Source organism: Cololabis saira, chromosome 10 (assembly GCF_033807715.1).
Source record: "Cololabis saira isolate AMF1-May2022 chromosome 10, fColSai1.1, whole genome shotgun sequence".
Classification (NCBI taxonomy): Eukaryota; Metazoa; Chordata; class Actinopteri; order Beloniformes; family Belonidae; genus Cololabis; species Cololabis saira.
Genome location: NC_084596.1, coordinates 16,637,391 through 16,664,820, shown reverse-complemented (window position 1 = coordinate 16,664,820; position 27,430 = coordinate 16,637,391). Strand labels below are relative to the sequence as shown.

General features: G+C 38.5%; 1 protein-coding gene across 1 annotated transcript; it reads right to left on the bottom strand.

Moving 5' to 3' along the window:
* Window positions 1–1,040: 1,040 nt before the first annotated feature.
* LOC133452485 (integrin beta-1-like) lies at window positions 1,041–27,430 on the bottom strand. Its single transcript, XM_061731829.1, has 16 exons — window positions 27,108–27,430; window positions 14,267–14,333; window positions 13,724–13,809; window positions 12,430–12,646; window positions 11,715–11,885; window positions 11,378–11,616; window positions 9,966–10,121; window positions 9,693–9,788; window positions 9,466–9,555; window positions 8,697–8,837; window positions 8,139–8,341; window positions 7,698–7,936; window positions 7,388–7,610; window positions 6,030–6,262; window positions 5,564–5,730; window positions 1,041–2,266 (listed from the first exon to the last, which is right to left on the bottom strand). Exons 2-16 carry the CDS (start codon window positions 14,331–14,333, stop codon window positions 2,201–2,203), a joined length of 2,394 nt encoding a protein of 797 aa, XP_061587813.1. The 5' UTR covers window positions 27,108–27,430; the 3' UTR covers window positions 1,041–2,200.

Below are 27,430 nucleotides of genomic sequence, written 5' to 3'. Positions count from 1 at the left end.
TTTATAAAGTTACTTGTCCTTGTATGTATTTTCTTTTATATGAAACTGAATTTATTTTTCTGCTGCCATCTTGACCAGGACTCCCTGGCAGAAGAGATATTGTATCTCAATGGGACTTTCCTGGTTAAATAAATAAAAAATAGGAATGTGGTCATTATAATTATTATTATTGCACATTCAAGATTCAGATTCAGACTCATTTATTCTACCACTATGCTCGATCTTTCATTTTCTGGTCTCAATTTGAACAATATATAGTGTCTAAAAATCAAGATAAACATCTCAATTGATTGTAGGAGTGTGATATTTTATTTTGTCCATGAAGAAAATGACATCACTTTTATTATTAGATTAGATATTAGATTAGATTGTCCTTTATCAGAATCAGGTTTATTGGCCAAGTCAGGTCAAACAAAACAGGGAATTTGACTCCGGTTGTTTCGCTCACTGTACAGTAAATAGACAAATGACAGCTCTTATCAATTTTTTTTTTTTTAAGTGAATGGTGCAGCTCGGGATTCATGTTCTGGGTCTCTAGAAAACGCCTAGAGACAACCTCTGTTGTAATAGACGCTATATAAATAAAATTGAATTGAATATTTAAAAGTAGGTGGGCCGCTTCTTTGGTCCACTGTTGCAGAGTAATGTCACCATGATCTGAAAAATGTAACTTCACCTGCCGTTCTGTTTTAGATTCACTTTAACCTTTAAATATGCTATTTTTATTTCTCTTACATTCTGTTCCATCTTCCCGTCTTATAAATTCATCACTTTAAACTGCCCTCTTGAGAGATGATACAAACATCAGTCTACAGTTACTTTTCTAAGACATCGTCTCCACAAACCATCTAAGGGATAAACAGCAAATATACCGTCATTTCAAGTAGTTAGATAATGTTGTATTGATGACACAGGAGGAACAAAATGTTCCTTTTCATACATTTTCCCTTCAGTCAATTCATTAACCAAATAAATAACATTTTTGCTGCTATAATACCTTTACTTAATAGTGTTAAAAAGAAATCACCCAAGTTGGTAAACAGTTTTTAAAATTTATTTAATAAATAATTTAAGAAAACAGAATTGTGTGACTGTATTGTGGAAATTAAGAAAAGGCACTTACAAAACAATGGCAGCAGACAAGATAGCGTTCCTGGTTTTGGCAAAATAAAACCTGATTGATTGCCATTAAGGAGAAGCTCTACAACGTCATTGTACAATGTATAATGACAATAAAAGGCATTCAAGTCAATTCAATTAAGACCTTGGTGAAATTTCTGATTAAAAAAAAAAAAAGGGGAGAGGGAAATGGAGACTTCCCCAATTCATATTCCACGAATAAAAAAATATTTAATGACCCCTCCCCCCTCAAAAAAATCCAATTAAAATAAGAAAATCCATCACATTAGGCATGTATTTGGTATTGCTGAGAAGAACTAAAGGACCTGAGTAGGCTTTAAATTAAGCAAGTAAAACCTGGTAGCTGAACAGTAATTCTTGTGTAAACTGATGTCCTTTCATCTAAAAAGGCAGCCCAAGAAAAATAATGATAGGATTAAAATGATTGTTCAGTTGATGCAGTCACTCTGAAAACATGGGTCCCCATCCTGTGAATACACGTATGGCTTTACACCGAAGTCTCAACGTACTGTACACGTCTCACCGCTGCCACACCTGGCAACACAGCACGACATCTAGGAGAGGTGGTCCACTTGTTCGGCATGATAAACGCCGCAAAACCTTTGGTCAGGTGGCAAATCAGTCTTAAGACCTTTGATCGCCTGTTTTTCCAAACACCGGTTACCTCCAGAACGATCAAGACGTGATTATTTGGAATCTTCATGATCAACATCCAATTCGACTCCCCACACAACACTGATGGCTTCCATTATAAAAAAGGCACAGCTAGGCTTTTCCATCACCCAGCCAATTATGATGTGGAAGAAAAGCTACGACACATTCTCTCACATTCTCAAACACGCATAAAAAAGACAAACTCCAAACTGTACACAGATAATGCATAGGAAATCGAAACAAGTTAGTTAAACGGAGTGGCAAAATGCATTGCTATCATTTGGTGACTACAAAAACAGTGAGCATTACTGTAAAAAAAAAAAAAAAAAAGAAATCCCACCCCAGCGTTCACCCCAGCCCATCTTCTTCTCCAGACAGTGTTGTCACAACAAAAGGCCAAACTCCATTATTTGCCCTCGTACTTTGGATTGACGACAGTTGTTACGGCACTTTTGTAGATTGGATTCTCGCCCTGCAGAAGAGAGACAGGAGAGCAGCAGAGGACAGGTTAATGAGCCTCAGTTGAAGCAGTTGTGTGGCGTCACATTATCGGGATTTACTTCAAAAAGTGTTTAATCACAAGCAAAACTTTGGTCAAATATGTTACATAAAAAAAAAGACTAGCTGTGAAGGCGTTGCTTTAACATGATGCTGATTCAGTTTGATTTAAAAACCGACTGTACGCCTGAACTCAGAGGTGACAAAGAAATGTAAAAGATTCCAACATGGGACACAAAGTGCAGTTCATGAAAAAGCAAGAAACAGAATGAAAGTTATCTACCCTATTATAAAGTTGAATTAAGGAGTTCTTCAAAGCAGAAGCACTAATCGGTAGTCTTCAGTTCAGAGGGCCAAGATGCAGTCAAGTACGTGGACGTTATCATTGTTATTAAGCTGGATGCAAAGTTATAAAGGAGGTGCACGGCAAGCCGGAAAACTGTCATCTAAAACTAAAGTATGTCATATAGCATTTGCACAATATTGCTCTTTTCTTAAAGGTTCTTCTCAAAGCACTGCCAATATATATTTTACTGGTGAGATGAAGTTAGAAAATGTTGACAAACTGAGGTCAGTCGACATTTACCCTGATCTAATCTTAAAATCTTGGGTACAATACTTTTCTCAAATGTTCATGCATCACAGAATAGACCAGCTCCATTTTCAGCATTTTCTAGCTTAACTCACAATACAGGTGGCAACCTCCACACCAGGAACTTCTGGAAAAGTTCTACATCTGTCCTACAACATTAACAAATTATGCACATATTTCCAGAGGTGGAAAAAGTACAAAAATATTGTACTTAAGTAAAAGTACAAATTTTCTGCTTAAAAATTACTTAAGTAAAAGTAAAAAGTACCCATTAAGAACATTACTTAAGTAAAAGTATAAAAGTACCTCAACTTAAATATAATAAAGTACAAAAAGTACATGGTGTAAAATGTACTTAAGTACAAAAGTAAAAAGTAAAAAGTACAAAGTACAAAATTCAAAGTACAAAGTTATTTTCAAAAGGATTGCAAAGAAATGAAGAATCCAAGAATTTGCTTACAACTCTAAATAATGGTGATATTATTCTGACCCCTTTAGCGTTTGTTTCCATTACCCCATTTTAATTTCTCCCTTTGCTCATCACTGCTGCTGTTCCCCATTGGCCCCGCTGCCAGGTTCACCCCCAGCCTGTAGTATGCAGTGACAACATTAAGCAACCCCAGCTGATAAAGGATGAGACCATGGATGTATTATATAACTGATATATAATGAGACTTTTGAACTTTTAAATGCCAAAACCACCTTAGAAGGGGTGGAATCAAAGAATAGTGCGCATGGACACGCGTCGGCTGCCGCTCAAGGCTGAGGCGAGGCTCTGCGTCGATTTAACGCGGAACCATAATTCAGGCTTCAGTCCTCATCGGTACTCGACGCGACGGCGGTTCCTCCGGCCTTCCGGCCCGCCTCTGCGGCGCAACTCTCCCGGGAGCTGCGGCTCCTTCTCGGTATATTCACGCGCCCCCCTTCCTTCCCGTCCGCCTATGGTTCCGCGTTAAATCGACGCACACCTTACGCCGTAGCTCTGCGCCGGTGGAACGCGGAACCATAAATCAGCCCCTGCTGTGCTGTTCTTTAATTTGTAGCGAGTAACGAGGTGTCCAATTTTAAATATAGCGGATTAAAAGTACGATTTTTTACTTGAAAATGTAACGAAGTAAAAGTAAAAGTACAGAAAAATGAAAGTATCAATAAAAGTACAAATTCTCAAAAATCTTACTTAAGTACAATAACGAAGTACTTGTAATTTGTTACTTTACACCACTGCATATTTCCCCAAAAGCAGTACAATTTCAGCATTTTCCTGTTCCATATTAAATCAAACATTGCGTTTGACTGATTAACATCAAGATTATTATCGTGTGCAGGCAGAGATACAATTTTGGAAATAGGGTTGTGGAATAATTTTCTCTAAAATAAAAGTATATTTAATGCCTAAAATAGTTTATCATAGGAGTTAGAAGTGCATAATTTCTAACAGAAATGAAGAAAATGTCATCTAAACATGTGAAGAAAGCTCAAATTTAACATGAGTCAGTTCACAAGGGAAATTGTTTTCCTATTAAAAAAAAAAAAAAATCCCCACAAAACAAAAAGGATCTGATTAAACTAACCACTAATGTGTGAATTTCTCCACATGCAGTCTTCACACTTTTTATGCAACTGCAGCACTCATCAATAAAACTGCTCCCTCCAGATGGGAAACACATGCACAAGAGCACAAAGCCAACATGATACTAACTTTGATCAAAAGGGCAGCAGCTTTATTCCCGTAGCTGGAACTCTGGACTCTTATTAATGGAAGTCCCTTGCTAACATGAAGGAAGGAGGAACTGGAGCAGGAGGAAGATACGAGGGGAAAGCACAAGATGAATAATTTAGGAGAAGAAAGGAAAAGCAGTAGAAATGATAGTTTTGAGCCTGTAGGCGACGAAGTAAACTATTATCTAGGAGAATTTAAAAGATACATCATGCCGTGGTGCATGCTGGGATAGGATGCTGTATTTTTTTTTTGTTAGCTTAGTCAAAAAGTGTTGAAAGGAAAATCTGGAAGAAGAGGAAGGAAAGAGCGGATGTCCTGAGTATTCCCACTATATCCAGTCCTCACAAAGCCAGTTACACTCTTTAAATGTTAACAAGTAAAAATCAAGAGAGGGAGTAAAATACAATGAAAAAAATTTAACTGCAATATCCACTTTACAACGTATCTGTTAAAATAACTGGTGTTAAAGTTGGCTGAGATGTATTCCTCTCTATTCATAAACACTGACTCAGACTGCAATACAATGAGGAGTTTCCCCGTTAGCGGCCCTCCAGCAGCCCTCGTCTGCTTCATTGCCTTTTACGGTCATGCAGTTGTAGCGTGTGGACGGAGAGAGGCAGCACGGGCAGCCGAGGCGAGGGCCACTCCCTCAGTGAACAGACTAAACAATGCTGCATGCAGCCAGGGCGGATACAGGACAGATACGGCCACAGAGCGGCAGATTCCCTCTGCCTGCTGCCACTATCAAATAAGATGCACCTCACACCATGTGATCTGGAGAAAACAACAGTCGAAACTTCTCCAGATGAGACCTTCTGATGGTTAAGGATTGTCAGATTATCAGTTCAGCTAGAAATAAACCTATCACTGCTATTATGAAGCTGAAGCTTCTTGGTGAAAAGGCTAAAGTTGAGCTTAAACCTGAGGCAAAGCTTCTGTGACTGGTCTAAATAACTCACCGTATCCCACTTGGCATTCATCTTCTCCTTCTCGAACTTGGCAAACTCTCGACGGTCGTGGATGATCATGAGCAGCTTCCATATGAGCAGCAGAGCCAGGCCGATCATCACGATGCCTGCGACCACGCCGGCTACGATGGGGATGATGTCAGGTCCTGCTGGGCACTCTGCGACAGAAAACATACAACCAGTAAGACCTGTTGCTCCTGTACCCAAATATCATCTTCAACAATCAAAGCCCCCCATTTTAAACCAAATTGCTAAAGGTTTAAAAGGTTTTATGTCCAGACTAAGTTTGTATTAATGCAAAATACGAACGTGACTGTAATTTTGAGATAGTTTTACTATTTAAAAACTTGTGCTACCAAATGACAACGTGGTTTAAAAGCTCGCAATTAGAAAGGAAGCACATTAAACAGCCATGTGTGATGTGGATTTACACTAAATAAAGCCAGTCCAACCCTACCTGGCTCCTCCACCACATACACCTCCTTTGTGTCATTCCTGATGGCGTAGGTGAAGTAGAACCAGCAGTCGTTGGCGTCTCTCTCCTTGCAGTGGGTCAGTGGGAAGCTCTGGTCCGTGGGTTGGGGCAGCTTATCACGATCCTTCACCTTCACCAGCTCAAAGTAGCTGCACTCTTGCTCGCATCTGTCCTTCTTCTCGCCAGCCTGGAACGCTCGACACTGCACACAATCCCTGAGGAGAGACGGATGTCCTTCAGGTTTGAATCTCTGTGGTGGATTCAACTCAGAAAACTTTGCAGAAATGTGGTAGAAATGGAAGCTCTGTGTTGCTATGAATATGTGAAATAAGTATTGTTACTGCAAAATTACCTCTTTCAAATTCCCTGGCAGTTTCTAACTTTTAGGCTAAACTTCCTCACGGTCAGTGTGACTACCATCCCTCATCCTACTTACAAGTTCAAGAACATCTGCTGCAGAAAAGCCAGCAGATTCAGTTTTCTGAATCTTACGTTTGAGGCTGAACATCTAAGCTGTCAAAAGGTGTTTTTAGGCAAAGCAAGTTTATTTCTATAGTATAATTCAACAACAAGGTGATTCCAAGTGTTTTATAAAGACATTAAAACATTAATAAACAGTATGATTTAAAATTTAAACACAAAAGAACAGTAAATAAAAATCTGATAAAATCAGTAGTTAAAATATGATCAAGTTTCTAAACCAGTTTAAAAGAAAGTGCAGGTTTAGAGCTTTATTCAGATGCAGCTGAGAACAGGCGAGTCTTCAACCTGGATTTAAGTCCAGTGTTTCAGCTGATCTGAGGCTTTCTGGAAGTTTGTTCCAGACATGTGGACCATAGAAGCTGAGTGCAGCTTCTCCATGTCTGGTTCTGACCAGACCCAGATGACCTGGAAGGTTCATACTGGGTCAGGAGGTCACTGATGTATTCTGGTCCTAGACCGTTAATATCGCTGGTAAGTAAGTAAATTTTATTTATATAGCACCTCTCACAGAGAGAAACTCACAAAGTGCTTTACATACAGAAAAAACATGAGGTAATTAGAAAGCTGCACAATGTGTCTCTAAGGAAAATAACAAACAGAAAAGAAAGAAAGAAAAAGACAAAAAGAAAAGAAACAAAAATCATAATACATCAATAAATGCCTGCTCAAAAAATAGCGTTTTTAATTTGTTTTTAAAAATGTCCACAGATGTTGCATCTGTCAGGGCTTGTAGGAGCATGTTCCAAAGATGTGGAGCAACTAATGGTGGTGATGTAAACGCAAGGCTTGTTAGTTGTTACCTCGGACCTGAAGGCCAGTTGAGGGGCATTTGCAGATGTAAAAGGGGCTGAACTCACTTGTGCTCTGTGCAGACGCCGGGGCAGGTAGGACAGAGCTCACAGGTCGGCCCTTGGAATTTGGTGTCAGTACACTTGCAGGTCCCACATTCGCAGACACCTCGCCCGTTACAGATCTGTCCGTTCTTGGCCAGACAGGTGGAGGTATCCAGGGAACAGTCGCAGGCACTGCCAGTGTAGTTTGCATCACAAACGCAAAGCCTGCACTCACAGCGACCATGTCCTGGTACGGAAAACAAACGACAAAAGGTTACCACAAAGGTCCCCAGGAGTGAGCAGCAGTGGTTTAAATGATCTTCTTTGTTCTGACCTCCGCAGAGCTTGTTGTTGGAGCGGTCACAGTTGAAGTTGTCACACTCACAGAACTGGCCACTGTAAACTTCTAGAGGATTATCCCGCTTCTTGCATTCGCAGGTACCACAGACACAGTCGCCATTGTTGCTGCAGATATCTGTGCCGTTGTCTTTTCGGCAGTTTGCATCCAGGTCTTCTGTCCGGACTTCGTCTTTGCTGCACTCACAAACTCGCCCGATACGTCCTTCATTACACCTGACACAGAGAATAAAGCTTAATTATTTGGAAAGAGAGTGAAAAGTTACAGTACTACCACATTTTACACAGCTGCACACACCAACACGAGCTGCTACGGTAATATAAAGAAACCCCCATTTTTTGACATTTTAAACTGAAAGTTTTCGCGGCTGAAGACAAAGCTCCAGATGAACCAAGGATTTTATTGCTTGATACTCACTTGCAGGCTCCACACTCAAAGGTCCCGTTGCCATCGTGGCACTTCGGACTGTTTGGTTCTCCCTTCGCAGCGCACTGACAGTCGCAGATAAAATTCAGAACCACTTCCACCTCCTCATTGAAGCCAAGTGGTTTAATTGTGATGACCTCCGTCTTCCCATGCAGAGGACACTTCTGGGCTTCAATGGAAATGTTGAACTGCACCTGGAAAGCAGAGGAGAGTTCACAGAGTTAGTGAACAAACACAAACTTAAGGGGCTTTTTTCTATACGGTGTATTAGACAGATGATTTAGAGGATTAGCTCAGAGTCAGTTTTGAAGTGACTTTTCTTTTGTCTTGTACATATGTGAGTTTTTCTTTTTTACTAATTTGGATGCTTAGCTATTAAATACCTGATTACATTATTGCAATGGCATAATCTGTGTCACATTCCAGAGAAAGATGAAACAAAAACTAACAAATAAACTGGATTAAGCACATTCAGCAATACTTTCTCAGGTATTCTGATATTTCTCTCTCACAAATGCAAACAAAGAACAGGATAATAATGCTCATTACCTCGTCCCCGATGGAGATGTCTAAGCACTTCCTGCCGTTCTCGCCAGTTCCCACGGCACCGTCCTTACAGATGGACTTGTAGGTGATGGAGACTCCCTCTGGCAGCTTACTATTCTCCAGAATTACCTCAGACGACAATAACTGGACAAAAGAGAGACAAACATTAGAAAAACCGGAAGTCCAATACACACTAGACATTTGCTTGTGAGGCTTTTCCCTCAATATTCTGGGTTACAGCTCCTTAAATGTGCAATTTAAATGTGTGAAGTGACCAGAAAGCATCTCATAGTTACTGCTGATTGCAGTTTTAGTTTAGAAAACCTAAAAAAAAAAGCAAAAAAAAAAAGCAACAACTTTGCAATGTAAACTGGAAAATTAGCAGACTTGAGCTTTGTCAGAAGTTTGAAAATAAAACAATTACGATTTAATCTCAAGTATTTGTTCAATCATCAAAGTAATTTCATGATAGTGAAAGCTGTCTGCGGTTATTAGAAAGGTGAGGAAAGGAGGAGACCCAGGATGCTTTGACCTATGGTGGTGCGTTATAATACACAAGTAGTCAAGGTGTTTTTTATCTTGTGCTGTATTTATTTGTACCAAGGGACTGCAGATGCAAATTTGCCTAAGGCTAACTCTGGTGCAATGCTTCAAATGTTTACATTAATGTTTTTAATTGCACATGGTCCCTCTCAAATCAAATTTGAGTAAGTAAGGGAAAATAAAAATCCTCTTCCCTGACTCATGTCATGTAAGGTGCAGGGGGACTTACATTATAAGCATCAATGATAAGTTTTATCACATTGCTGGAGTTGGAGGACAGAGTGCCAACTTGGGACTTGGGAATAAGATTTTCCAGCTCCTAAATGAAATACAAGACAGACCAGAATGAACATATTTGATCTCAGCATCGTACATTTGAACACATCACTGGAATTGTATAGAAGTCAACATTTTAACTAAAGAGACTCCTGTTCAAGAACAATATAGAAACTTTACCTTGTAAACAGGCTGGAACTCCTCAGTTACAGCAAAGATTGTCTGGATGTTGTGGTCACCCAGTTTCTGAACCAGATGAGCAATGGAAGGGTAATCCTATCAAGCACAACACATTTACACTAATGAGAATAACGTGTGGCTGAAAGACGACACATCATAGCATGAACATCAATATTGTACTACTGAAATGATCCAGTAACAGATTTCATACTCAATTCTCCCTGGAAATGTTACATTGATTAAATTATAAAAAACAAAAAAAAAAAAACGTACGTAGTAGTGGCTCATAGTGTACATATTGTTTTCCAGGTGACACCTCCCGTCGTTGGGAAGGACGATGCCGCCCAGTTTGCCATCTCCTGCAAAGTGGAAACCAGCGTCAGTGGAAAAGACGAGCAGACGAGTCACGTTCCTCCAGCCGATTTGCTCCTAGGACAAAACAAACAGGTTTTCATCATTGAATGAATGGAAAAGGTTATTTCAGTTATTCACATTCAGAAAAAATATATATTTCCAATGTTTATATTGGAACCAAAAAAAAAAGGATTGTGCGGAAGCACCTTGCTTGTAGAAGCATGACAACTAAATTTTTTACATTTAAACAATGTTCATATAATTAAATGCCTTGATCGACTCATTTTGTCTCGAAACAAAATGTAAAAACATTATTACAAGTGTTTATAATCATAAACATACTCATATTTTAAGTTCCAGAGTTTGATTCCTGACACAGACACATATTTGCCCAACATTCTTTCTCTCCTTATCGTATTCTCATCGTAGCAGACTTCTCAGGTTATACCTGCTTTTTCTTAGTTTAAAAAAGGATTGAATGCTTGAGGGAATGTCCTTATTTACTACACTAAACAGTATAATCAACATTTTTATTTTTACAATGTTGACAAATTTTTTTTTATGAAAATGTCATTTGTAGGATCACGAATGCATACTTTATTTATTATTTACTCTTATCCCTTTGCTGTCATTTAATTCGATTTATGTATGTTTTACAGGTGTTTGCCCACATTGCACAGCAGTAAGAAAGACTGGGAAGCATAAGTGATGAGTATAGTATATGCAGACATTCCTTATTCAATATATGTTTTGTTTTATAGAGTAGACCAAGTGTTTTTGATACTCCTGATGTACTGTATATGTCGCTTCCAGCCATGAGATGATCTATGATCACTCCCTGTTTCATAAACCCTTTCTATTTCAATCCCATTACAAATTTATTTTACATTTGTGTTTGCCTTGTTGCATCCAAAAATCATAAATGTTGTCTTTTTCCTCATTCAGTGATAACTTATTTAAAATCATACCATCTTTTAAATTGTGTAAGCTCTGTTTCAATCTGGGAAATTAACTGAACAATATCAATTAGTATCATTGCTGAAAATTTCAACATTGATGTTTTGCAAATGTCATTTAAATAAAGAATGAATCATTTTGGCTCCAAAACAGAGCCTTGGGGAATTCCACATGGCAACGTTTTCTGTTGTGATACCATTTCATTAATTTCCACATATTGAAGTTTATTATTTAGGTAGCTTTTCAACCAGCTATTAAAAACTCTTCTGATCCTATAACAATCACACAATCATTATTGATGAACTCATTTAAAAGTATTAACGCGAATAGGGGAACAAACTTTACTGTTTATGATGCCTGAAACAACTAGTCACCTCGCACACCGCCACCTGCATGATGGCATCGAAACCGCCCTCTGGGGAGTCCAGGTTTCCTGAAATCTGCTGCTGACTGACCAGACGATTGAATTCATCTCCCTTGTCAGTCAACTGCAGGACGTTCTTATAGCTGAAGGGGCTGGTGCAGTTCTGGTTCCCCTGGCAGGGGTTGAGTAGCCGGGCTGGTGTCGTGCTGATGTAAGGCATGACTGTTTTCTCAACAAAGGAACCAAACCCTTAAAGAAAAAACAAAAATACAAAAGAACAGTGTCAGATAAATCTGTACAAGTTCTGTTATGATCCCTTTATTGGGATTCAAGCAGCTTTCCCTCACCGATCCTGAAGTCCGAGGTTATTTCCTGCATTTCTTTCATGAGTTGAGTACCAAGGTTCTTCACATTTTCCAAATCATCTTTCATGGAGAAGGAGAGGTCCATGAGGTAGTACAGATCAATGGGGTAATCCTCCGCCCGCTTGAATTTCAGCCCAAACGTCTGCGCTTCACCTTTAAAACAAAAAAGCAAGACATTGTGACAGGATAAGACACAGTGAGCTACAGAAAGTTAACTGCAAGGACCTCAACTTTTCCGTTACTGGTACAACAGACTTGAGAGGAGAAAGGGAAATATTATTAATAATAATAATAATAATAATAATTATTATTATTATTATTATTATTATTATTATTATTATTATTATTATTATTATTAATAATAATACTAATCCCCTTTCAACATGTTTTTGGTCTTAAGGCAAGTTAATATTTCAGTGTTTTTATGTAACATTTTGGGATGGACATTTGTATGTAGTAACACAGCACAAGTCTTAGCTGTTGCAGTCACAGTAATAGATATGCATGCTCATGATCAGCTGTTCAAATCAATAAGAACATTATCTATTAGCACCAATTGCTGATCAATGGTCATGTTGGTTTGGCTTCCAAATGACAATATCAAGGATAAAAATGTTTACACTCGTTTTGATTGCCACTTGAGAGCAGCTCCAACTACATGTTGCATCATAAGAAGCAGGAAGAGATGAACGTTTACCAGATCTGAGGTTCAGGGTGAGTTTCTGAGGTTGTATCTGGGTGATCTGCTCAGGCTTCAGTTTCTCCGTCACACCCTTATTTCGAACAGTAACTGGTATGTTTTTGTTAATGGTGATATTTCCACGTGGGTTCTCAATTATTTTGCAATTTCTTTTCTTCAGGGACTCCAGATCATCACAGCGGGTTGATTTGGCCATACCCGCAGAGAGGAATTTCTACAGAAAGTCAAAGAAATTATTGTAAATACAATGTGTACAGCAATCCCAACTCATTTACTACATATTGTTCCTTAAGATTGTCCTTTTTTAATAAACAGATAGAAAACCAAGTGCTGAAGGACTAACTATAGAGTATAAAAAAAAACATCTTTATTGTATTATTCTATATCTTTACCTACTGATGCAGCTTTCCCAAAGAAAAACATATAAACAGATAAAATATATAAAAACGTTATCATCAAATATGCATATGTGGAGTCTGTGTAAATATGCAGGAATTTCTCCTGGTGTGCTGGCATGAGGAGACATGTTGACAACAGTAGCACCATGTTTAGATGAGTGTGTTACAGGGCAGTAGCTTTTCATCAGTAAATTCACAAGTTCAAAGTCTGAAGGAAACATATCTTGTTATAAAAGAAACTGTTCTATTTTTTGTCTTATTTGTGCTAATACAGTCATTAATCCCTGGGGTACAATTCCAAGTAAATAATGGGAGAAGTATCGATGAAATTACGGTACGTTGAGACAGTGAGGCCCCTGAAATGTACCCATTTGATAAAAACTGCTCTATATCTTCTGACCATTGTCCATAAATAGCAGGAGACAAGAGAAAGAGATGACTGTGGGGATTGCTGTAAGAATAGACCTGCTGTGGATTTGATGCACATGACATCCCACAAGACTCAATGGAGGAAGAGCTTGAAGGAATATGACCAACTTTTGTTGCAAAACACCGGTTTGTCTGACTCAGAAAAAACAAAACATACATAACCACCCCTTCTTAAAAACCATTTTCATTGACAGTATTATTAATAAAAGAATGTGCAATGTGCATCATTTAATTTAAACAGTACAGGTGTCAAAATCCATTTGAATTAATAACACTTCTTTTCTTTTTAAATTGATAATCACACACATCTCTCATGTTATGGCATTTTAATCACACTATTGTTATGTTTTACCCCCTCCCCCATATGCACAAGATGAAGACCCATCCACAGACCAAAAATCTTCAAGATCAGTTTCTCTCGTGTGATAAAATAGTTTTACGGCAGCTTAACTGATTCAACTCACCTCATCCGAGCACCAACCGCATGTTTCTGAGATCTGGATGCATTCCCCACATGACTGTGCATTTGCCTTGATGCATATACTTCCATCTGAAAGAGGCAAAGCAAGTTCCTGTTAGCTAAGATGAAAAATCCATTTTCCATTAGTTCACTAACTCTGACCAGATTTTGGCTGCAACCCCCTTTCCAGCACAGAAAAAAGTGAGTCATGCTAGGAAAAGCTTCAGGCAGCCGACCAAGTGATGACTTAACTTTATGAAGGAAAAAACAAAAACCTTTCCTTCTGCTAGTTATCTGGACTAGCAGTTATGAAGCCATGAATAAGGATTGATAACAGATGAGAGCAACAAGTTTGTTTAAACATGTGAAACTAATAAAAGAATGACAATTACAGCAGATCAATTAAGTTTAACATTGAATATCCTGCCGGTTTAATACCACAGAGCTGAAAAGACACTATGGTACAAAAGGTTAAACTTGAGTTTAACAGTTATGATAAGAAAGACGAGACAAAACCCCGACCAGTGTCACAGCTCTTGCGACTCACCTTGTTGTGCCCAGCTGCTGCCGAAGACGGCCAACGATGATGCCATTAACAGAAGTTGCAGCTCCATCTGTGGGAAAAAAAATGAATGAAGCCATTGACACGTTACATTTTTCAAGTAGGATATGCAGGTTTTGAATAGAATTAATCTTAAAGTAATTTCTTCTAAAGAGGACCTGCAATTTTTTTACTGAGTCAGTGTTTTTACCATGTAACTAAATAAACAGGAAGCTGTGGTTGTTGTGGTTAAAGAGCTTCAATGCAAAGCAGAACATCATTTTAAAAGAGAATAACACTGAAGTGGTATTTATCTGCAACGTGATCTCACAGTGACTAGTATATATGCAGCATATTTAGATTTTTCTAAACAAAAAAGCAAAGTTTTAGGCTGACATTTTAAGAGAATCCCTTTTACACATTAACTGACACTTACAATAAAATGGTCTTATGCTTGAAATCTTATTTGCTCAATTAGACCACTGCTGTGAAGATGAGGGAAATTACAGCTTCAATATCCACCATTGTGTGTCTTGTGATGAGCTGAAATCCCCTCAGTTACTAACACGCAGCGGCAGCAAGGATCAATCCCTATTTATCCTGCCTGCTCCAAATAAGGATGAATGATTCATCGTCATCCAGCTGGAGTCAGCCGCCACTTCATCAGCACTTCCAACAACCAACATACTTTCTTTCTCACTGCCGTTTAGAATCTCTAATGAGTTTCAGACCTGTGTCAAAGAAATTAAACTCTAAACCAGAATAAACAAGGAAATGGCAAAGGAAGGAGAACAGTGGCTTGAAGACACGCAAGAAAAACATGGCAAAAATAATCACATTTACTTCATTAACTCATAAATTCTAACCTTAAATATTAAATGACTTTAACAGATGTTCAGCAGCACTGCAGAAATAAAATGTTACTAGGAAGGACTAGTTAATACTTTATACATTCCTTAGATACCTCTCTACCACACAAGTATTTCCACCAGCAGCAGCACCAAGAACCAAGGTCAAAGTCCACTACGGGCTACACTGAGCCTTGCTGGTGGGAGTGTTTTAGTAAAAGAATTCTGTGCATAATCACGGGTAAGATTGCATCTGAGTTTGCAGAAATGAGGGAAAAAAAGTAGGAGGGATCACATAGGAGGTTCTTGTCTTTCTGTGAATCTTAAACATTCCTGAAACTTCAGCTCCACACTCCAGTTACCGGTACTTGATTCCAGGTCTCAACAAAACAAGTTCACCAATCCAAACCAATTTGGACAAGATGACAATTTTACCTGATCAACAAAGCACACAGATTCAGTTTTTACAGCTACAGACCACTTATGAGGCCCGAACTCTGGGTGTCGTCATGGACTCAGAGCTGAACCTCAGACAAGTTTAGACAATTACAAAAAGTCTGTGTTCTATCATCTGAAAAACATGTCCAGGTTCAAAGGACTGCTGTCTCAGCAGGATCTTGAAAAACTCATCCATGTGTTTATCCTCAGTCAAGTTGATTACTGCAACAGTGTCTTCACAGGTCTGCCTTTTTAGGTAAATCAGACAGTGACAGCAGATCCAGAATGCTGCTGCCAGAGTTCTGACCAGAACTATCAATCCGGTTTTGAAGTGCTAACACTGGCTCTCTGCATCTCAGAGAACAGACTTTAATATCAGTTTATAAATCACTGAATGGTTTAGGACCGAAACACATCAGAGACTTGTTGCTGCCATATCCAGACCTCTCAGGTCTTCTGGTTCAAATCAAACTTTATTTATATAGCACTTTTCATACACAAGTAACACAAAGTGCTTCACATAATAAAATCAACATTTAACACAGAAAAACTCACACACTCATGGTTAAAAACACACATCTGGTCTTTTTCACACACATCCTCACTTTAATACCCACACAGCACTCTTTAGGACTCTTTAGGAAGACCAGAGAGCAGGGCATTACAGTAGACTCTTCTACTAGAAATAAAAGCATGCATCAACACCTCCGCACTGGCAAGAGAGAAATGAACAGACTCTGGCAATGTTTTTAAGATGATAAAATCCTGTCTTTGTTACATTTCTAATAAGTGAAACAAAAGCTTAAAGTCAAAAAGAACACCCAGATTTCTCACACACTTAGATTTAAAATGGTGCAGTTTTGTTAAAAAGATCTCTCTTGTTTTCAGGACTGATAATTAAGACTTCAGTTTTATCCTAGTTAAGCTGTTAGAAGTTATCTGCCATCCATGACTTAATCTCTAAAATGCAGTCTAAGTTGTGTCTCCTGATGACATCCCCAAGTGGCAACATGTTTAAATTAAAAAGTAATGGGCCTAAAATTGATCCTTGGGGAACCCCATACATTACTTTATGGAAATATTGAGGAGGATGTATTAGGTCTGGGCGATATATCGAGATTTTAATATATATCGATATATTTTCAAACGCGATATGGTACGAGACAATATCGTTTATTAAAAAAATAAAAATAAAAAAATATGATTTTGATATAGCATATAGCTTATTTTGTGACAAATTGACTTGAATGTATTATTGTTATGTATGAGATTTGCACAAATGTTTTGTTATTTGCACAACTGTCAACCTCAGTGGAAAAGTCTGCCTGTTACTGTCTACATTGTATTAATTGCACAGGGTATTTTAATTTAATTGTTATGCAGGAAAGGGATATTTGTTTTATTTTATTCAAGAAGCATTTTTATTTTATATATGCAGGCAGTTGATTTATATTTAATTTGTTTTATAGATTTTGATATTGCAGACCTCTGTTAATAAAGGAACCTGTGTGACATTTGGCACGAGGCTTTGTATTAAAACTGACTGTTTTTTTAAGGGTTTGCCTCAGAAAAAATGAAGCTAACAGAGATGCTATGCTATAATGCTTTGGGGGAAACTCCAATTATGGCACAGAAAAAATATCGATATATATCGAGTATCGCCATTCAGCTAGAAAATATCGAGATATGACTTTTGGTCGATATCGCCCAGCCCTAGCATGTATCAATACAAAAAATCGTCGATCAGCGAGATAGGATTAAAACCATTCTAAAACAGTGCCAGAGACACCCATCAGACTTCTAAATTCAGATCTGCTCTGTGACCCCATAACCGGAACCAAACATGGAGGAGCAGCATTCAGCTTTTATGCTCGACAGATCTGAAACAAACTTCCAGAAAACTGCAGGAATGCTTAAAACCCTCAGTTCCTTTAAATCAAGGTTAAAAACTAATTTGTTTACAGCTGCTTTTTACTGAATTATTTAAAACTACTCTGAATTTAAAACCCTGTTAATTTCAGTACTAAACCAAATCTAGTCTAAGTCTAACTTTTTCTATATTATGCCTTTGTACTGTAACTCGATCCTTTTTCTTCCGTTTGCTTTTCATGTTTTCATGATGTTAAGAAACTTGGATCGCCTTGTTGCTGAAATGTGCTTTACACATAAACCTGCCTTGCCTTCCTCAGACAGAACAGGCAACCACAAAGAAACCATATCCTGTCAAATGTTCCCCTCACTGCTGTGGTGATGGTTTTACTACTGTGAGAAACATCAACCAACTACAATGGACAAAAACAAAATGTGACAACCGATAAAAGGGAATGTGAAAAGTAACAGAACCGTCCGTCCAGGAAAAAAAAGCCACCATTCTTAGCCAACAAAATAAAACCAAAACAAACATGAACCTGCAGCACAAAAGTTGAAGATTGGAAAACTTTCATATCAGCGTCCTGCTTCTACATACAGAGGCAGAACGGGAGGGTTGAAGTTCTTATGCTGCCTACTGGATCGTCAGCCAGCAACGAAGGTTGAATCTGCAACATCATATCAGCGTACATGGATCCAGCAACAAATCACTTCTGTTTTGTCTATGTAAATGACCAGAGCAACAGTGTGGGAAGTGGGAACATGTTTTTGCACACATATGGCATAACTCTGCAAAGGAATAAACCTCAGGTATGATGAGTTGATTAAATGAACAGCATTTGTTCTTATGGCCAGCTCCTTGCTGCAGGGGCCAGTCAATTTAAGGATACTTTGGTTCAATCAGCAGCCAATAAGGATCAGAGCGAGGCACACTGATGCAAATCCACAAAACATTCCTCTGTTGCACTGAAAACAATCAACTTCCTGTATTGAAGCTCAACCTACTTGCAGCGGCATTCGTCTAATTAAATTTCTGTCTTGAATTATAAGCATCGCAGAGAGAAATCATTCTTGTGTCGTCATTGGGTTGTTTTAAATCTTTTCACCACCTATGTTTTAATGACAGCCCTAACTTTTAGTGTCTGCCCAACTACATTTAAAGAAGCACGCACTGGCATGAAAATCCTCATGATTGTGTTGCTCAGAGCTATTCGCATATTGACACATTTCTGTACACAGAACAGAACATAGGAGTCAGTCTAATAGCCATAATACTCTAATGTCAAATACTTTGGTCACCTCGTTGGGTTTGAGTTGTTAAACTCAAGAAACAAGTCCAGATGCTTCCTACTGATAACTGACCATTAACTGCGGTTTGAAATCCCAAGACACAGTTACATAACTCTGAAAGTTAGTTGAGAGCAGAGCAAACGGTATCAGTAGGAAATCTACAGGCTAATGTGTAGCCAATGCTCTGCTCCTAATAGCAAAACATGCCCATAAGCTCAGCAGTGTCTGATGTCCAGACCCATCCGTTACTAGTTGCCTCTACCAGATAAAATCATGTTGATATACACAGAGCAGATCTGTCAGTGTTTGGTGTTTCTTAAAGCCCAGGCGAAGGGCCAGGGTAAACCTTAAGCCTGAATTATGGTTCCGCGTTAAATCGACGCAGAGCCATAGCGTAGCCTGACGTGCACCTCCCAAAAATTGTAAATACGCGTAGAAGCGTCGCGGACCCAACGCAGACCGAGAGGGCTGTGATTGGTTTGCTTTGTAGCAACGCATTTCCGGTTCCGGTTCGTGAAGCAGTAGTGAACTTTCAGCACTCTTTTCTGCGTGTGTGTGATTTTTTTATTATTTGTCCTTATCGCTTTGATTCGCTGTGACCGGAAAAGCCGGAAACTAAACAAAGTATCAACTAGCGCTCTGGGGGGATATTGCACCGCGGCGAAATGGAGTGATGGTGAAGTCCGAAGGGTTTGCGATGGCGCCACGGCAACGGCGTATGCTCTGCGTAGGTTTAACGCAGAACCTTAATTCAGGCTTTAGAGAAGGGTGCCTGCAATTTAGCTCGCGGGTATAAATCAGGCTCCTACATGTGGCTGTGCCCACAATATACAAAACTAGACCAGGTTTCAACAGCACCAGCAGAAAAATATTTCCTGTTCAGCATTTTGCTCGAGCAGCACTTCCCCTGCTAAACTCTGAAGCACCCCACCCCGTCAAAAAAACAGAAAAAATCCTCAGCAAACATAACCATGGCACTAGTGTGAAAAAACGGGAAGAATTAACAAAACAATTCAAAACCAACTCAGTTCTTTCCCAGACACATGCTCTCCTCCTCTGTACACCATCACGTGATTTTAAAAACATTGTGTCCCAATACAAGCATTCGATAATAGGTGTTTTTTGAAAGCACACATTGAAGTATCGTTGCCGCTTAAGATAAGCGTAATTTAGAAACTGTGTTGCATCATACAAAATGGAAACGGTTATTTATATTTAGTAAACTGTCTCCATTTGTATCGTGGAAGAAAAATATGGCTTTTTTTTTTGTTAGAGTTCAAAATAATGTGCAAAGTTAACAGAAGCCGAGTTAAACCCCAACACACTCACAGGTCAAAGTCATGAGATCTAAAAGAGTAGAGTGAGTTTAGGTGTTCAGAAAAGTACTTTATTCATCCCCAAGCAAAATTAAAAATTAGCTGGTTGTGTAAATGAAATAAAAATCTATTGAATCAACTTCATTAGTCTTCTTCACGAGAAGAAACAAGAAAGGCGAGTAAAGAGACAGCTAGATCATGCATGTCAACCTAAACAAGCCTCCATTCAGACTGGCACAGTCTGACTCACTGCGGTGGGCAGGAATGGCCTTGTTGCAGTGAAGCTGTAAAAGCCCCCCACTGAAGACGCCGCCATTTAACAGATACATTGGGACATAATGAGCATAAGTGCAGTTACTTCCGACAAACCCATAAACATATCAAGCTCATGCCCTATTTCTTACCCCCGCTTGCCCCCTCCCAAGTACGTTAAGCTCAACTACACTGCATTGCCAACTCTGATGGGTGGCACACTTTATTTCTCCGCTTAATGACACAAGAAGGTTACACAAATACCACTTCTACTTCAGTTAGAACAGTTAGAAGTTAGTTAGTTATGTTTTATTTGTATGTATACATTTACAGGCTGTTTATTACTTTCTACTGTTATTTTACTTTTTTCTTAAGCCTAACACTGAGTCGACAGCACCATTTAATTTCATTGTGCCTTGTGAAAGTGACAATGACAAAGATTTATCTGATCTTATATATGAATTAAGATGTCAAACTGTGTGGGTAACACTATACAAGTACACGTAACCAGCACTGCAGCAGGACTGAGCACATCCAACTAGGGCTGGGCGATATATCAAGATTTTAATATATATCGATATATTTTCCAACACGATATGGTACGAGACAATATCGTTTATATCGATTTAAAAAAATAATAATAATAATTTTTATTTTTTTTTTTTACATTATTTTTTTTTAATGATTTTGATATAGCTTATTTTGTGACAAATTGACTTGAATGTTTTATTTGAGATTTGCACAAATGTTTTGTTATTTGCACAACTGTCAACCTCAGTGGAAAAGTCTGCCTGTTACTGTCTACATTGTATTAATTATAAAGTGTATTTTAATTTAATTGTTATGCAAGAAAGGGATATTTGTTTTATTTTATTCAAGAAGCATTTTTATTCTATATATGCAGGCAGTTTATTATTATAAATTATTATTTCATTTGTTTTATACATTTTGATATTGTGCAGACCTCTGTTAATAAAGGTACCTGTGTGACATTTGGCACAAGGTTTTGTATTGAAACTGACTGTTTAAGAGTTTGCCTCAGAAAAAAATGAAGCTAACAGAGATGCTATGCTATAATGCTTTGGGGGAAACCCCAATTAAGGCACAGAAAAAATATCGAGATATATATCGAGTATCGCCATTTAGCTAGAAAATATCGAGATATGACTTTTGGTCCATATCGCCCAGCCCTACATCCAACGAATGAAAACTAACCAGGTTTCATGTTTCACCAAATTCAAATTTCATTGTAACTATCTTATGTAATAACACAACCTAAGTTGTAAAGCAGTTGAGCACTGGAATAAGCCAGCTGTTTGGACATGGATTTTGAGCATTGTCCTCCCTTTCCCCATCCTGGATCCAACTATTTTCAAAACACAATCTCTGGGCTGCATATCACAAAACACAGTTTTGGCGGAGCTTCTGAACATCCAACATGGCAGAGCTGCTTAATACTTTAAGTGAGGGATTTTAAGGATCAACAGATTATACCTTTATATCCAAGAACATCCTTGCACATTTTCCTAATGATTCCAGTACAAGTTACCTTCAGAATCCACCCAGCAGTGCCTCCATTTAGCATTTTGGGATTCACACCTTCCAAGTTACTGTGCTTCTTTAAGCCAATACGAATATCCTTTACAAAAAGTACAAACACCACACACAACACTTGGGTTTTTAATTGGGTTGCTGGCTTTGGGGCTGCAACAGTGGGGTAAAGCTAACTTATTTCCTTACACTGGCATTTCACATGGAGGCACTGATGGATTCACTGACATTTTAACAAAATCTCAGAGATAAGCAGGTTAAAAACATAGACAGTCCTGCAGTTGGTCTGAACATTATACATGTCCACTCTTTCCCAACTTTTTATCTTGCTTAGATAGAGATTTTGAGGAACAATATAGATATCCACTATAATTCAGTAATCTATATAAGTTGAGTTAAATGGCAACATTTTAATTTGTTACACTTGATGTAAAAAAAAACAAACTCAAATGATAAAGGCATCTACACAACAGAGGATATCTAGCCTTTATAACAAAAAAAAACACCATCTCTCACCTCTACAATAATTGTATGTTGTTACTTTATAATTCTTACTTTATAAAGTCAGAAACTCTGACTTCAAAAAGTCTGAAACCTGCTAACTTGACACCCGACCCACAAACCTATGCCCTCAAATGACACTTGTACACCATAAAAGGTGACAAAGCGGTTGCTGCAGATGCAGAGATGCAACGTTAAAAACTCAGTTGCACCCTTTCTATGGACTGCAAGCCAAAAAAAAACAATATCTCTACTGAAAAAAATAGTCTTAAGGAAACAATATGTGCATATTTATATAATATCTTACCATTTACAAATCTCATTTAAAAATATGCAGATCTCATCTCACAATAGATGAAATTGCTCAGCCCTAATGTATACCATTTAATCTATAAGTAAAACACACTATCAAGAATGCATGAGAAAGATTCAAATCAAAATGAGGTCATCATTGTTCTGGCAAGGTAGCTCGTAACGAGCCGCTGGTCACTACCCTGATGACCTACGACCTACACCTGCTGCTGAGACCCAGTCCACCCTCGGTCCATTAAGTACCTCAGCATGACTTTTCATCCACGTCCTTCATTTTGCCACACCCAGGCAATTGTTTTTCACCCTAATAGAGAGTTGAAGGATGAGGAAGAGTGACTTCTCACTGCTAACGCAGCACGCTGAAAGGAAACCCAGCCTTCACATAAATGACTCCCATCAGCAGGTCAATAGCCGAGAAGTTCTATCAAACTGTTCAGATTAATAATGTTGTGGACATTAAAGATGAAATAATTGGGTAATTTTGTACCATGAGAACTTTTTCACAGTTACTGTAAGAACTGAAGCAAGAGCCTCTTCTTTGTGTATGCAGCCGATTACAATACGTAGAACTGCTCTGATTCGTTATTTTTTTTTTTTTTAAACCCCTACTTAAGAGCATGAGATTTGTTCGTGTGAAGGGAAACATCTGTGACAACTATATGGGGACTGGGTAGGATGACAAGAGTGTAAAACAGCTGGTTGAATGTGCATGTTCCAAATCAGAACCTGGCAGTACATAAAATGTTATAGCCATCTGTGAGCCATATAAACAGCATTTTAATGTTAGCCTCTAATATCCATCTGAGTGTCCTTAAAACTGTTTGGTCCAGAATACATGTAGATTTCCCATTCCTGTGCTGGCACATGGAGGCTGCGGGCTCAACTATCACCGTAAGCTATGGCGAATCTAAAAAAAACATTAAAATGGAGTTTCAAAAACATTTAGGTTACATTCTTCATTGCAAGAAATTGTGAGGTACTGTTTGATATGTGTTAAAATTCACATGACTAGCATTGTCAATATACGTTTTATCGTGTAAAATCTGTATAGAAATCTGACTAATCTAATTCTATAACATGTCACTTGCTCATGAAGACTTCAAACTTGTTCTGAGAATCAATAAGTGTAGTTTGCCAGTCATAAAGTGAACTGCAGGACCTGTCTGGGGTCCTGCTGTCATAAGGAGGCGATGCTGATCTCCCAGACGTCCCCAGAGTGATGAGATAATGCATTCCAGCTTAAACTCTGCAGCGAGTCATGGAAACAAAGAAAAACGAGGTGCTTCGTCACCCCCGTCTTTCCAAAATGGATCCAGAGTTTACTCAGCTTGATACAAGGGCAGCTCTGACATCAATGTTGAGTAGATTATTTGTGTTGTTTTACATAGTACAGTATTTTAATAGTATTAGCTAAAATGATTTAGGAAACAAGGAGTATGAGTTTTATAGACTCCGTCTCTTCCCAAACTGTCACTTATTTTCATTCGATTCCAAAACATTACCCTGATCCGGCTGTCTAGTCTCAAACACAGTCAGCAAAATGAAACTAATCTTGCCAAAGATGCTGATTTTGATAATCATGGTTGTAACATTTAACAAAATACTCAATTCACCTCTAGAATCCCTTATAATTCATTTGTTCACAGTTTTACACATTCTTACTGGGTTTCTTTGTTTTGTTTCCTCCTTCATTTTATTTCAACATCTTTTATGCTTCGTACAGGTTTAATTCAGTTAAAAAAATATGTTCACATCTCTTCCAAATATTTCATCCAGCCTTCATTGAAAGGTCCATGATCCATGACTCATATATGATAGTCTGGGGTAGGAGAGAGGGGCTGAGTAATGTACAATAACCCCACAAACTGCCCCGGATATTCCTCGCTTCTAGCCAAGCTCTACTTGATTAAACAACACAAATGTTGCTAAGGGAAGTGACTCAGCGGTGGCAAGTTTGCAGACATGTCTACTCTTATGCCTGCAGCTATCAGGCCTGGTGTGCACCATCTGAATCCATCGCCATAGAAGTTAAAAGACACATTCATTTTCACGCCTACAAATGATGCTGCTGATATGTCATTACTAGGCTGTACTCAAGCTGAGCCAAGTATCTAATTAACCCAAGTCACTAATTGATGCCTTGGCTTGGAGGAAGGACTTGCACAGATCACCCCGTCTATTCACCATACGAAACATCCCCTTCTCAGAAACCATTACAGAGAAAACAACAACAACCCGAGGCAACGATTCCTTCACGGGAAGTTAATGAGACGGGCAAGACCCATCCTGTCCAACGTACATACTGCAGACAACATCTCTAAATCACAGCTGAGGGCGAGGCTCAACATGAGACTCTCCTCTCTGGTTAACCAAAGGGACCTGCTTTAAGACATCTTAAACTCCCATAGAGTCCTTGACCACAGTTTATACAGTCCACAATAAAGTCTGGCCACACCAGAGTCCATGTCCAGACGGACATTTCTTGGTTTTTCCGAAGTCACAAAGGGGTGATGATAAAGTCACAAAAGGGTGATGACATAGGTTCGGCTCTTAAAGCAAATCAGACTGAACTGACATCCACAAAAACCTTTTAATTTCTACCAAACAAAGGAAGGTTAGGTTGAAGGTTTAAAGCATTTGTCATACCAACCTACTTAAAAACACAACCTTTTCCAGGAAACTAGGAAGAGAAAAAAAAGTAGACTCAAGCAACTTATGTTTTCAATCATTTTTCAAATTAGAAACAATCTATATTAAGTTATAAAAATGTTTGAATAAAACGTTAGGACTTGATAAGATACTCTTGAAATTGAGTAACAAAGTTCCATTGAAAAGTAAGAGAAAGAGTCAAGAAGATGAAAATATCCCCATTAATTCATAAACTAGTGGGGAAAGAGACCATAGTTCAAAACCAGATTATAGTTAACCACCCATATGGCCTCTTAATGGATACTTTTGACCCATTTTTCCACACAAAAGCCCAAACTTAGATTTATTAAGGGTTAAAATGCAACATTTTAACACGCTATGCAATTTGAACAGGGTAAAGGGTCACCCCAAAAGCCAAACACCCATATAAAGATAAAAAATTAAAATAGAAAAGGTAAAAATAAAAACAAAAAGTCCATGTCCAGATGGACAGTTCTTGTTTTTTCCAAAGTCACAAAAGCTGGCTCTTAAAGCAAAATCAGACTGAACTGACATCCACAAAAACAGAAGATTTTAATTTCTACCAAACAAGGGAAGGTTAGGTTGAAGGTTTAAAGCATTTGTAACAAAGTCCCATTGAAAAGTAAGAGAAATAGTTAGAAGGAAATAGAAAAGGTCAAAATAAAAACAAAAAGTCCATGTCCAGATGGACATTTCTTGTTTTTTCCAAAGTCACAAAAGGGTGATGATAAAGTCACAAAAGGGTGATGATAAAGTCACAAAAGGGTGATGATATAGATTTGGCTTTAAAGCAAATCAGACTGAACTGACATCCACAAAAACAGAACATTTTAATTTCTACCAAACAAGGGAAGGTTAGGTTGAAGGTTTAAAGCATTTGTAACAAAGTCCCATTGAAAAGTAAGAGAAAGAGTTAAGAAGATGCAAATATCCCCATTAATTAATCAACTAGTGGGGAAAAGACCCATTTTTCCACACAAAAGGCCAAACTTAGATGTATTAAGGGTTAAAATGCAACATTTTAACACGCTATGCAGTTTGAACAGGGTAAAGGGTCACCCCAAAAGCCAAAAACCCATATAAAGATTTAAAAAAAAATGTAAATAAAGATAAAAATAGAAATAAAAAGGTAAAAACAAAAAGTCCATGTCCAGATGGACATTTCTTGTTTTTTCCAAAGTCACAAAAGCTGGCTCTTAAAGCAAATCAGACTGAACTGACATCCACAAAAACAGAAGATTTTAATTTCTACCAAACAAGGGAAGGTTAGGTTGAAGGTTTAAAGCATTTGTAACAAAGTCCCATTGAAAAGTAAGAGAAAGAGAGAAAAGTAATTAATCAACTAGTGGGGAAAAGACTACAGTTATAAACCAGACTATAGTTAACCACCCTCCTGGCCTCTTAATGGATACTTTTGACCCATTTTTCCACACAAAAGGCCAAACTTAGATGTATTAAGGGTTAAAATACGACATTTAAACAGTTTGAACAGGATATCCAGTGTGTTTCGACGTCGTGGTTGATCCCCACCCAAACTCTGTCCCCTGGAGACAAAACATTCCTCTTTAAGGCTGATTTATGGTCCCGCGTTACACCAACGTAGAACCTACGCCGTAAAGGACGCGGCGACGCGCACCGTACGGCGTACCCTACGGTGAAGGCTCTGCGTCGATTTAACGCAGGACCATAAATCAGGCTTTACTTCTTTCGTCGTTTCAGGCCTCTACTGTTATCAGCAAGACATCGCCGCGACAGGCTGGCGTTTAAATGAGACGAATGCGAGGTTGAAACGTCACTCACCTTAAGACGAACGCTTTATAAACGTCGCTGCGGATTTTCAAGAAGCATCAAAGTTCCAAAAGATTTTTAAGCGGGACAGAATTAAGCGTTCTGGAAGGAAAAGTGGCGAGAACGGTTACGAGGGTCCGCTTCGTTCCCACTGCTGGGCAGCGCCGCCGGAATGGCGTTTCTGGTTAAAACACGGGAGGAGTTGGGTTTTTTTTTTTTCCGTCTTTTATCCGGTCTTTGTTAGAGGGAGAAAAAACGGATGAGGAATGAAGAGCCTCAGGCTCGTCGGAACACGTTACTTGCTCAAGTGCTGCCGGGGAGCAGTTTTTTTCCTC

Excerpts from the sequence above, each read along its gene's own strand:
- LOC133452485 (XM_061731829.1), bottom strand. The coding sequence starts at position 14,333 with ATGGAGCTGCAACTTCTGTTAATGGCATCATCGTTGGCCGTCTTCGGC. Across the intron at positions 13,810-14,266 it reads CAGCAGCTGGGCACAACAAG|ATGGAAGTATATGCATCAAG; the intron begins GTGAGTCGCAAG and ends TGCCTCTTTCAG. Across the intron at positions 7,937-8,138 it reads TTTGAGTGTGGAGCCTGCAA|GTGTAATGAAGGACGTATCG; the intron begins GTGAGTATCAAG and ends TCTCTGTGTCAG.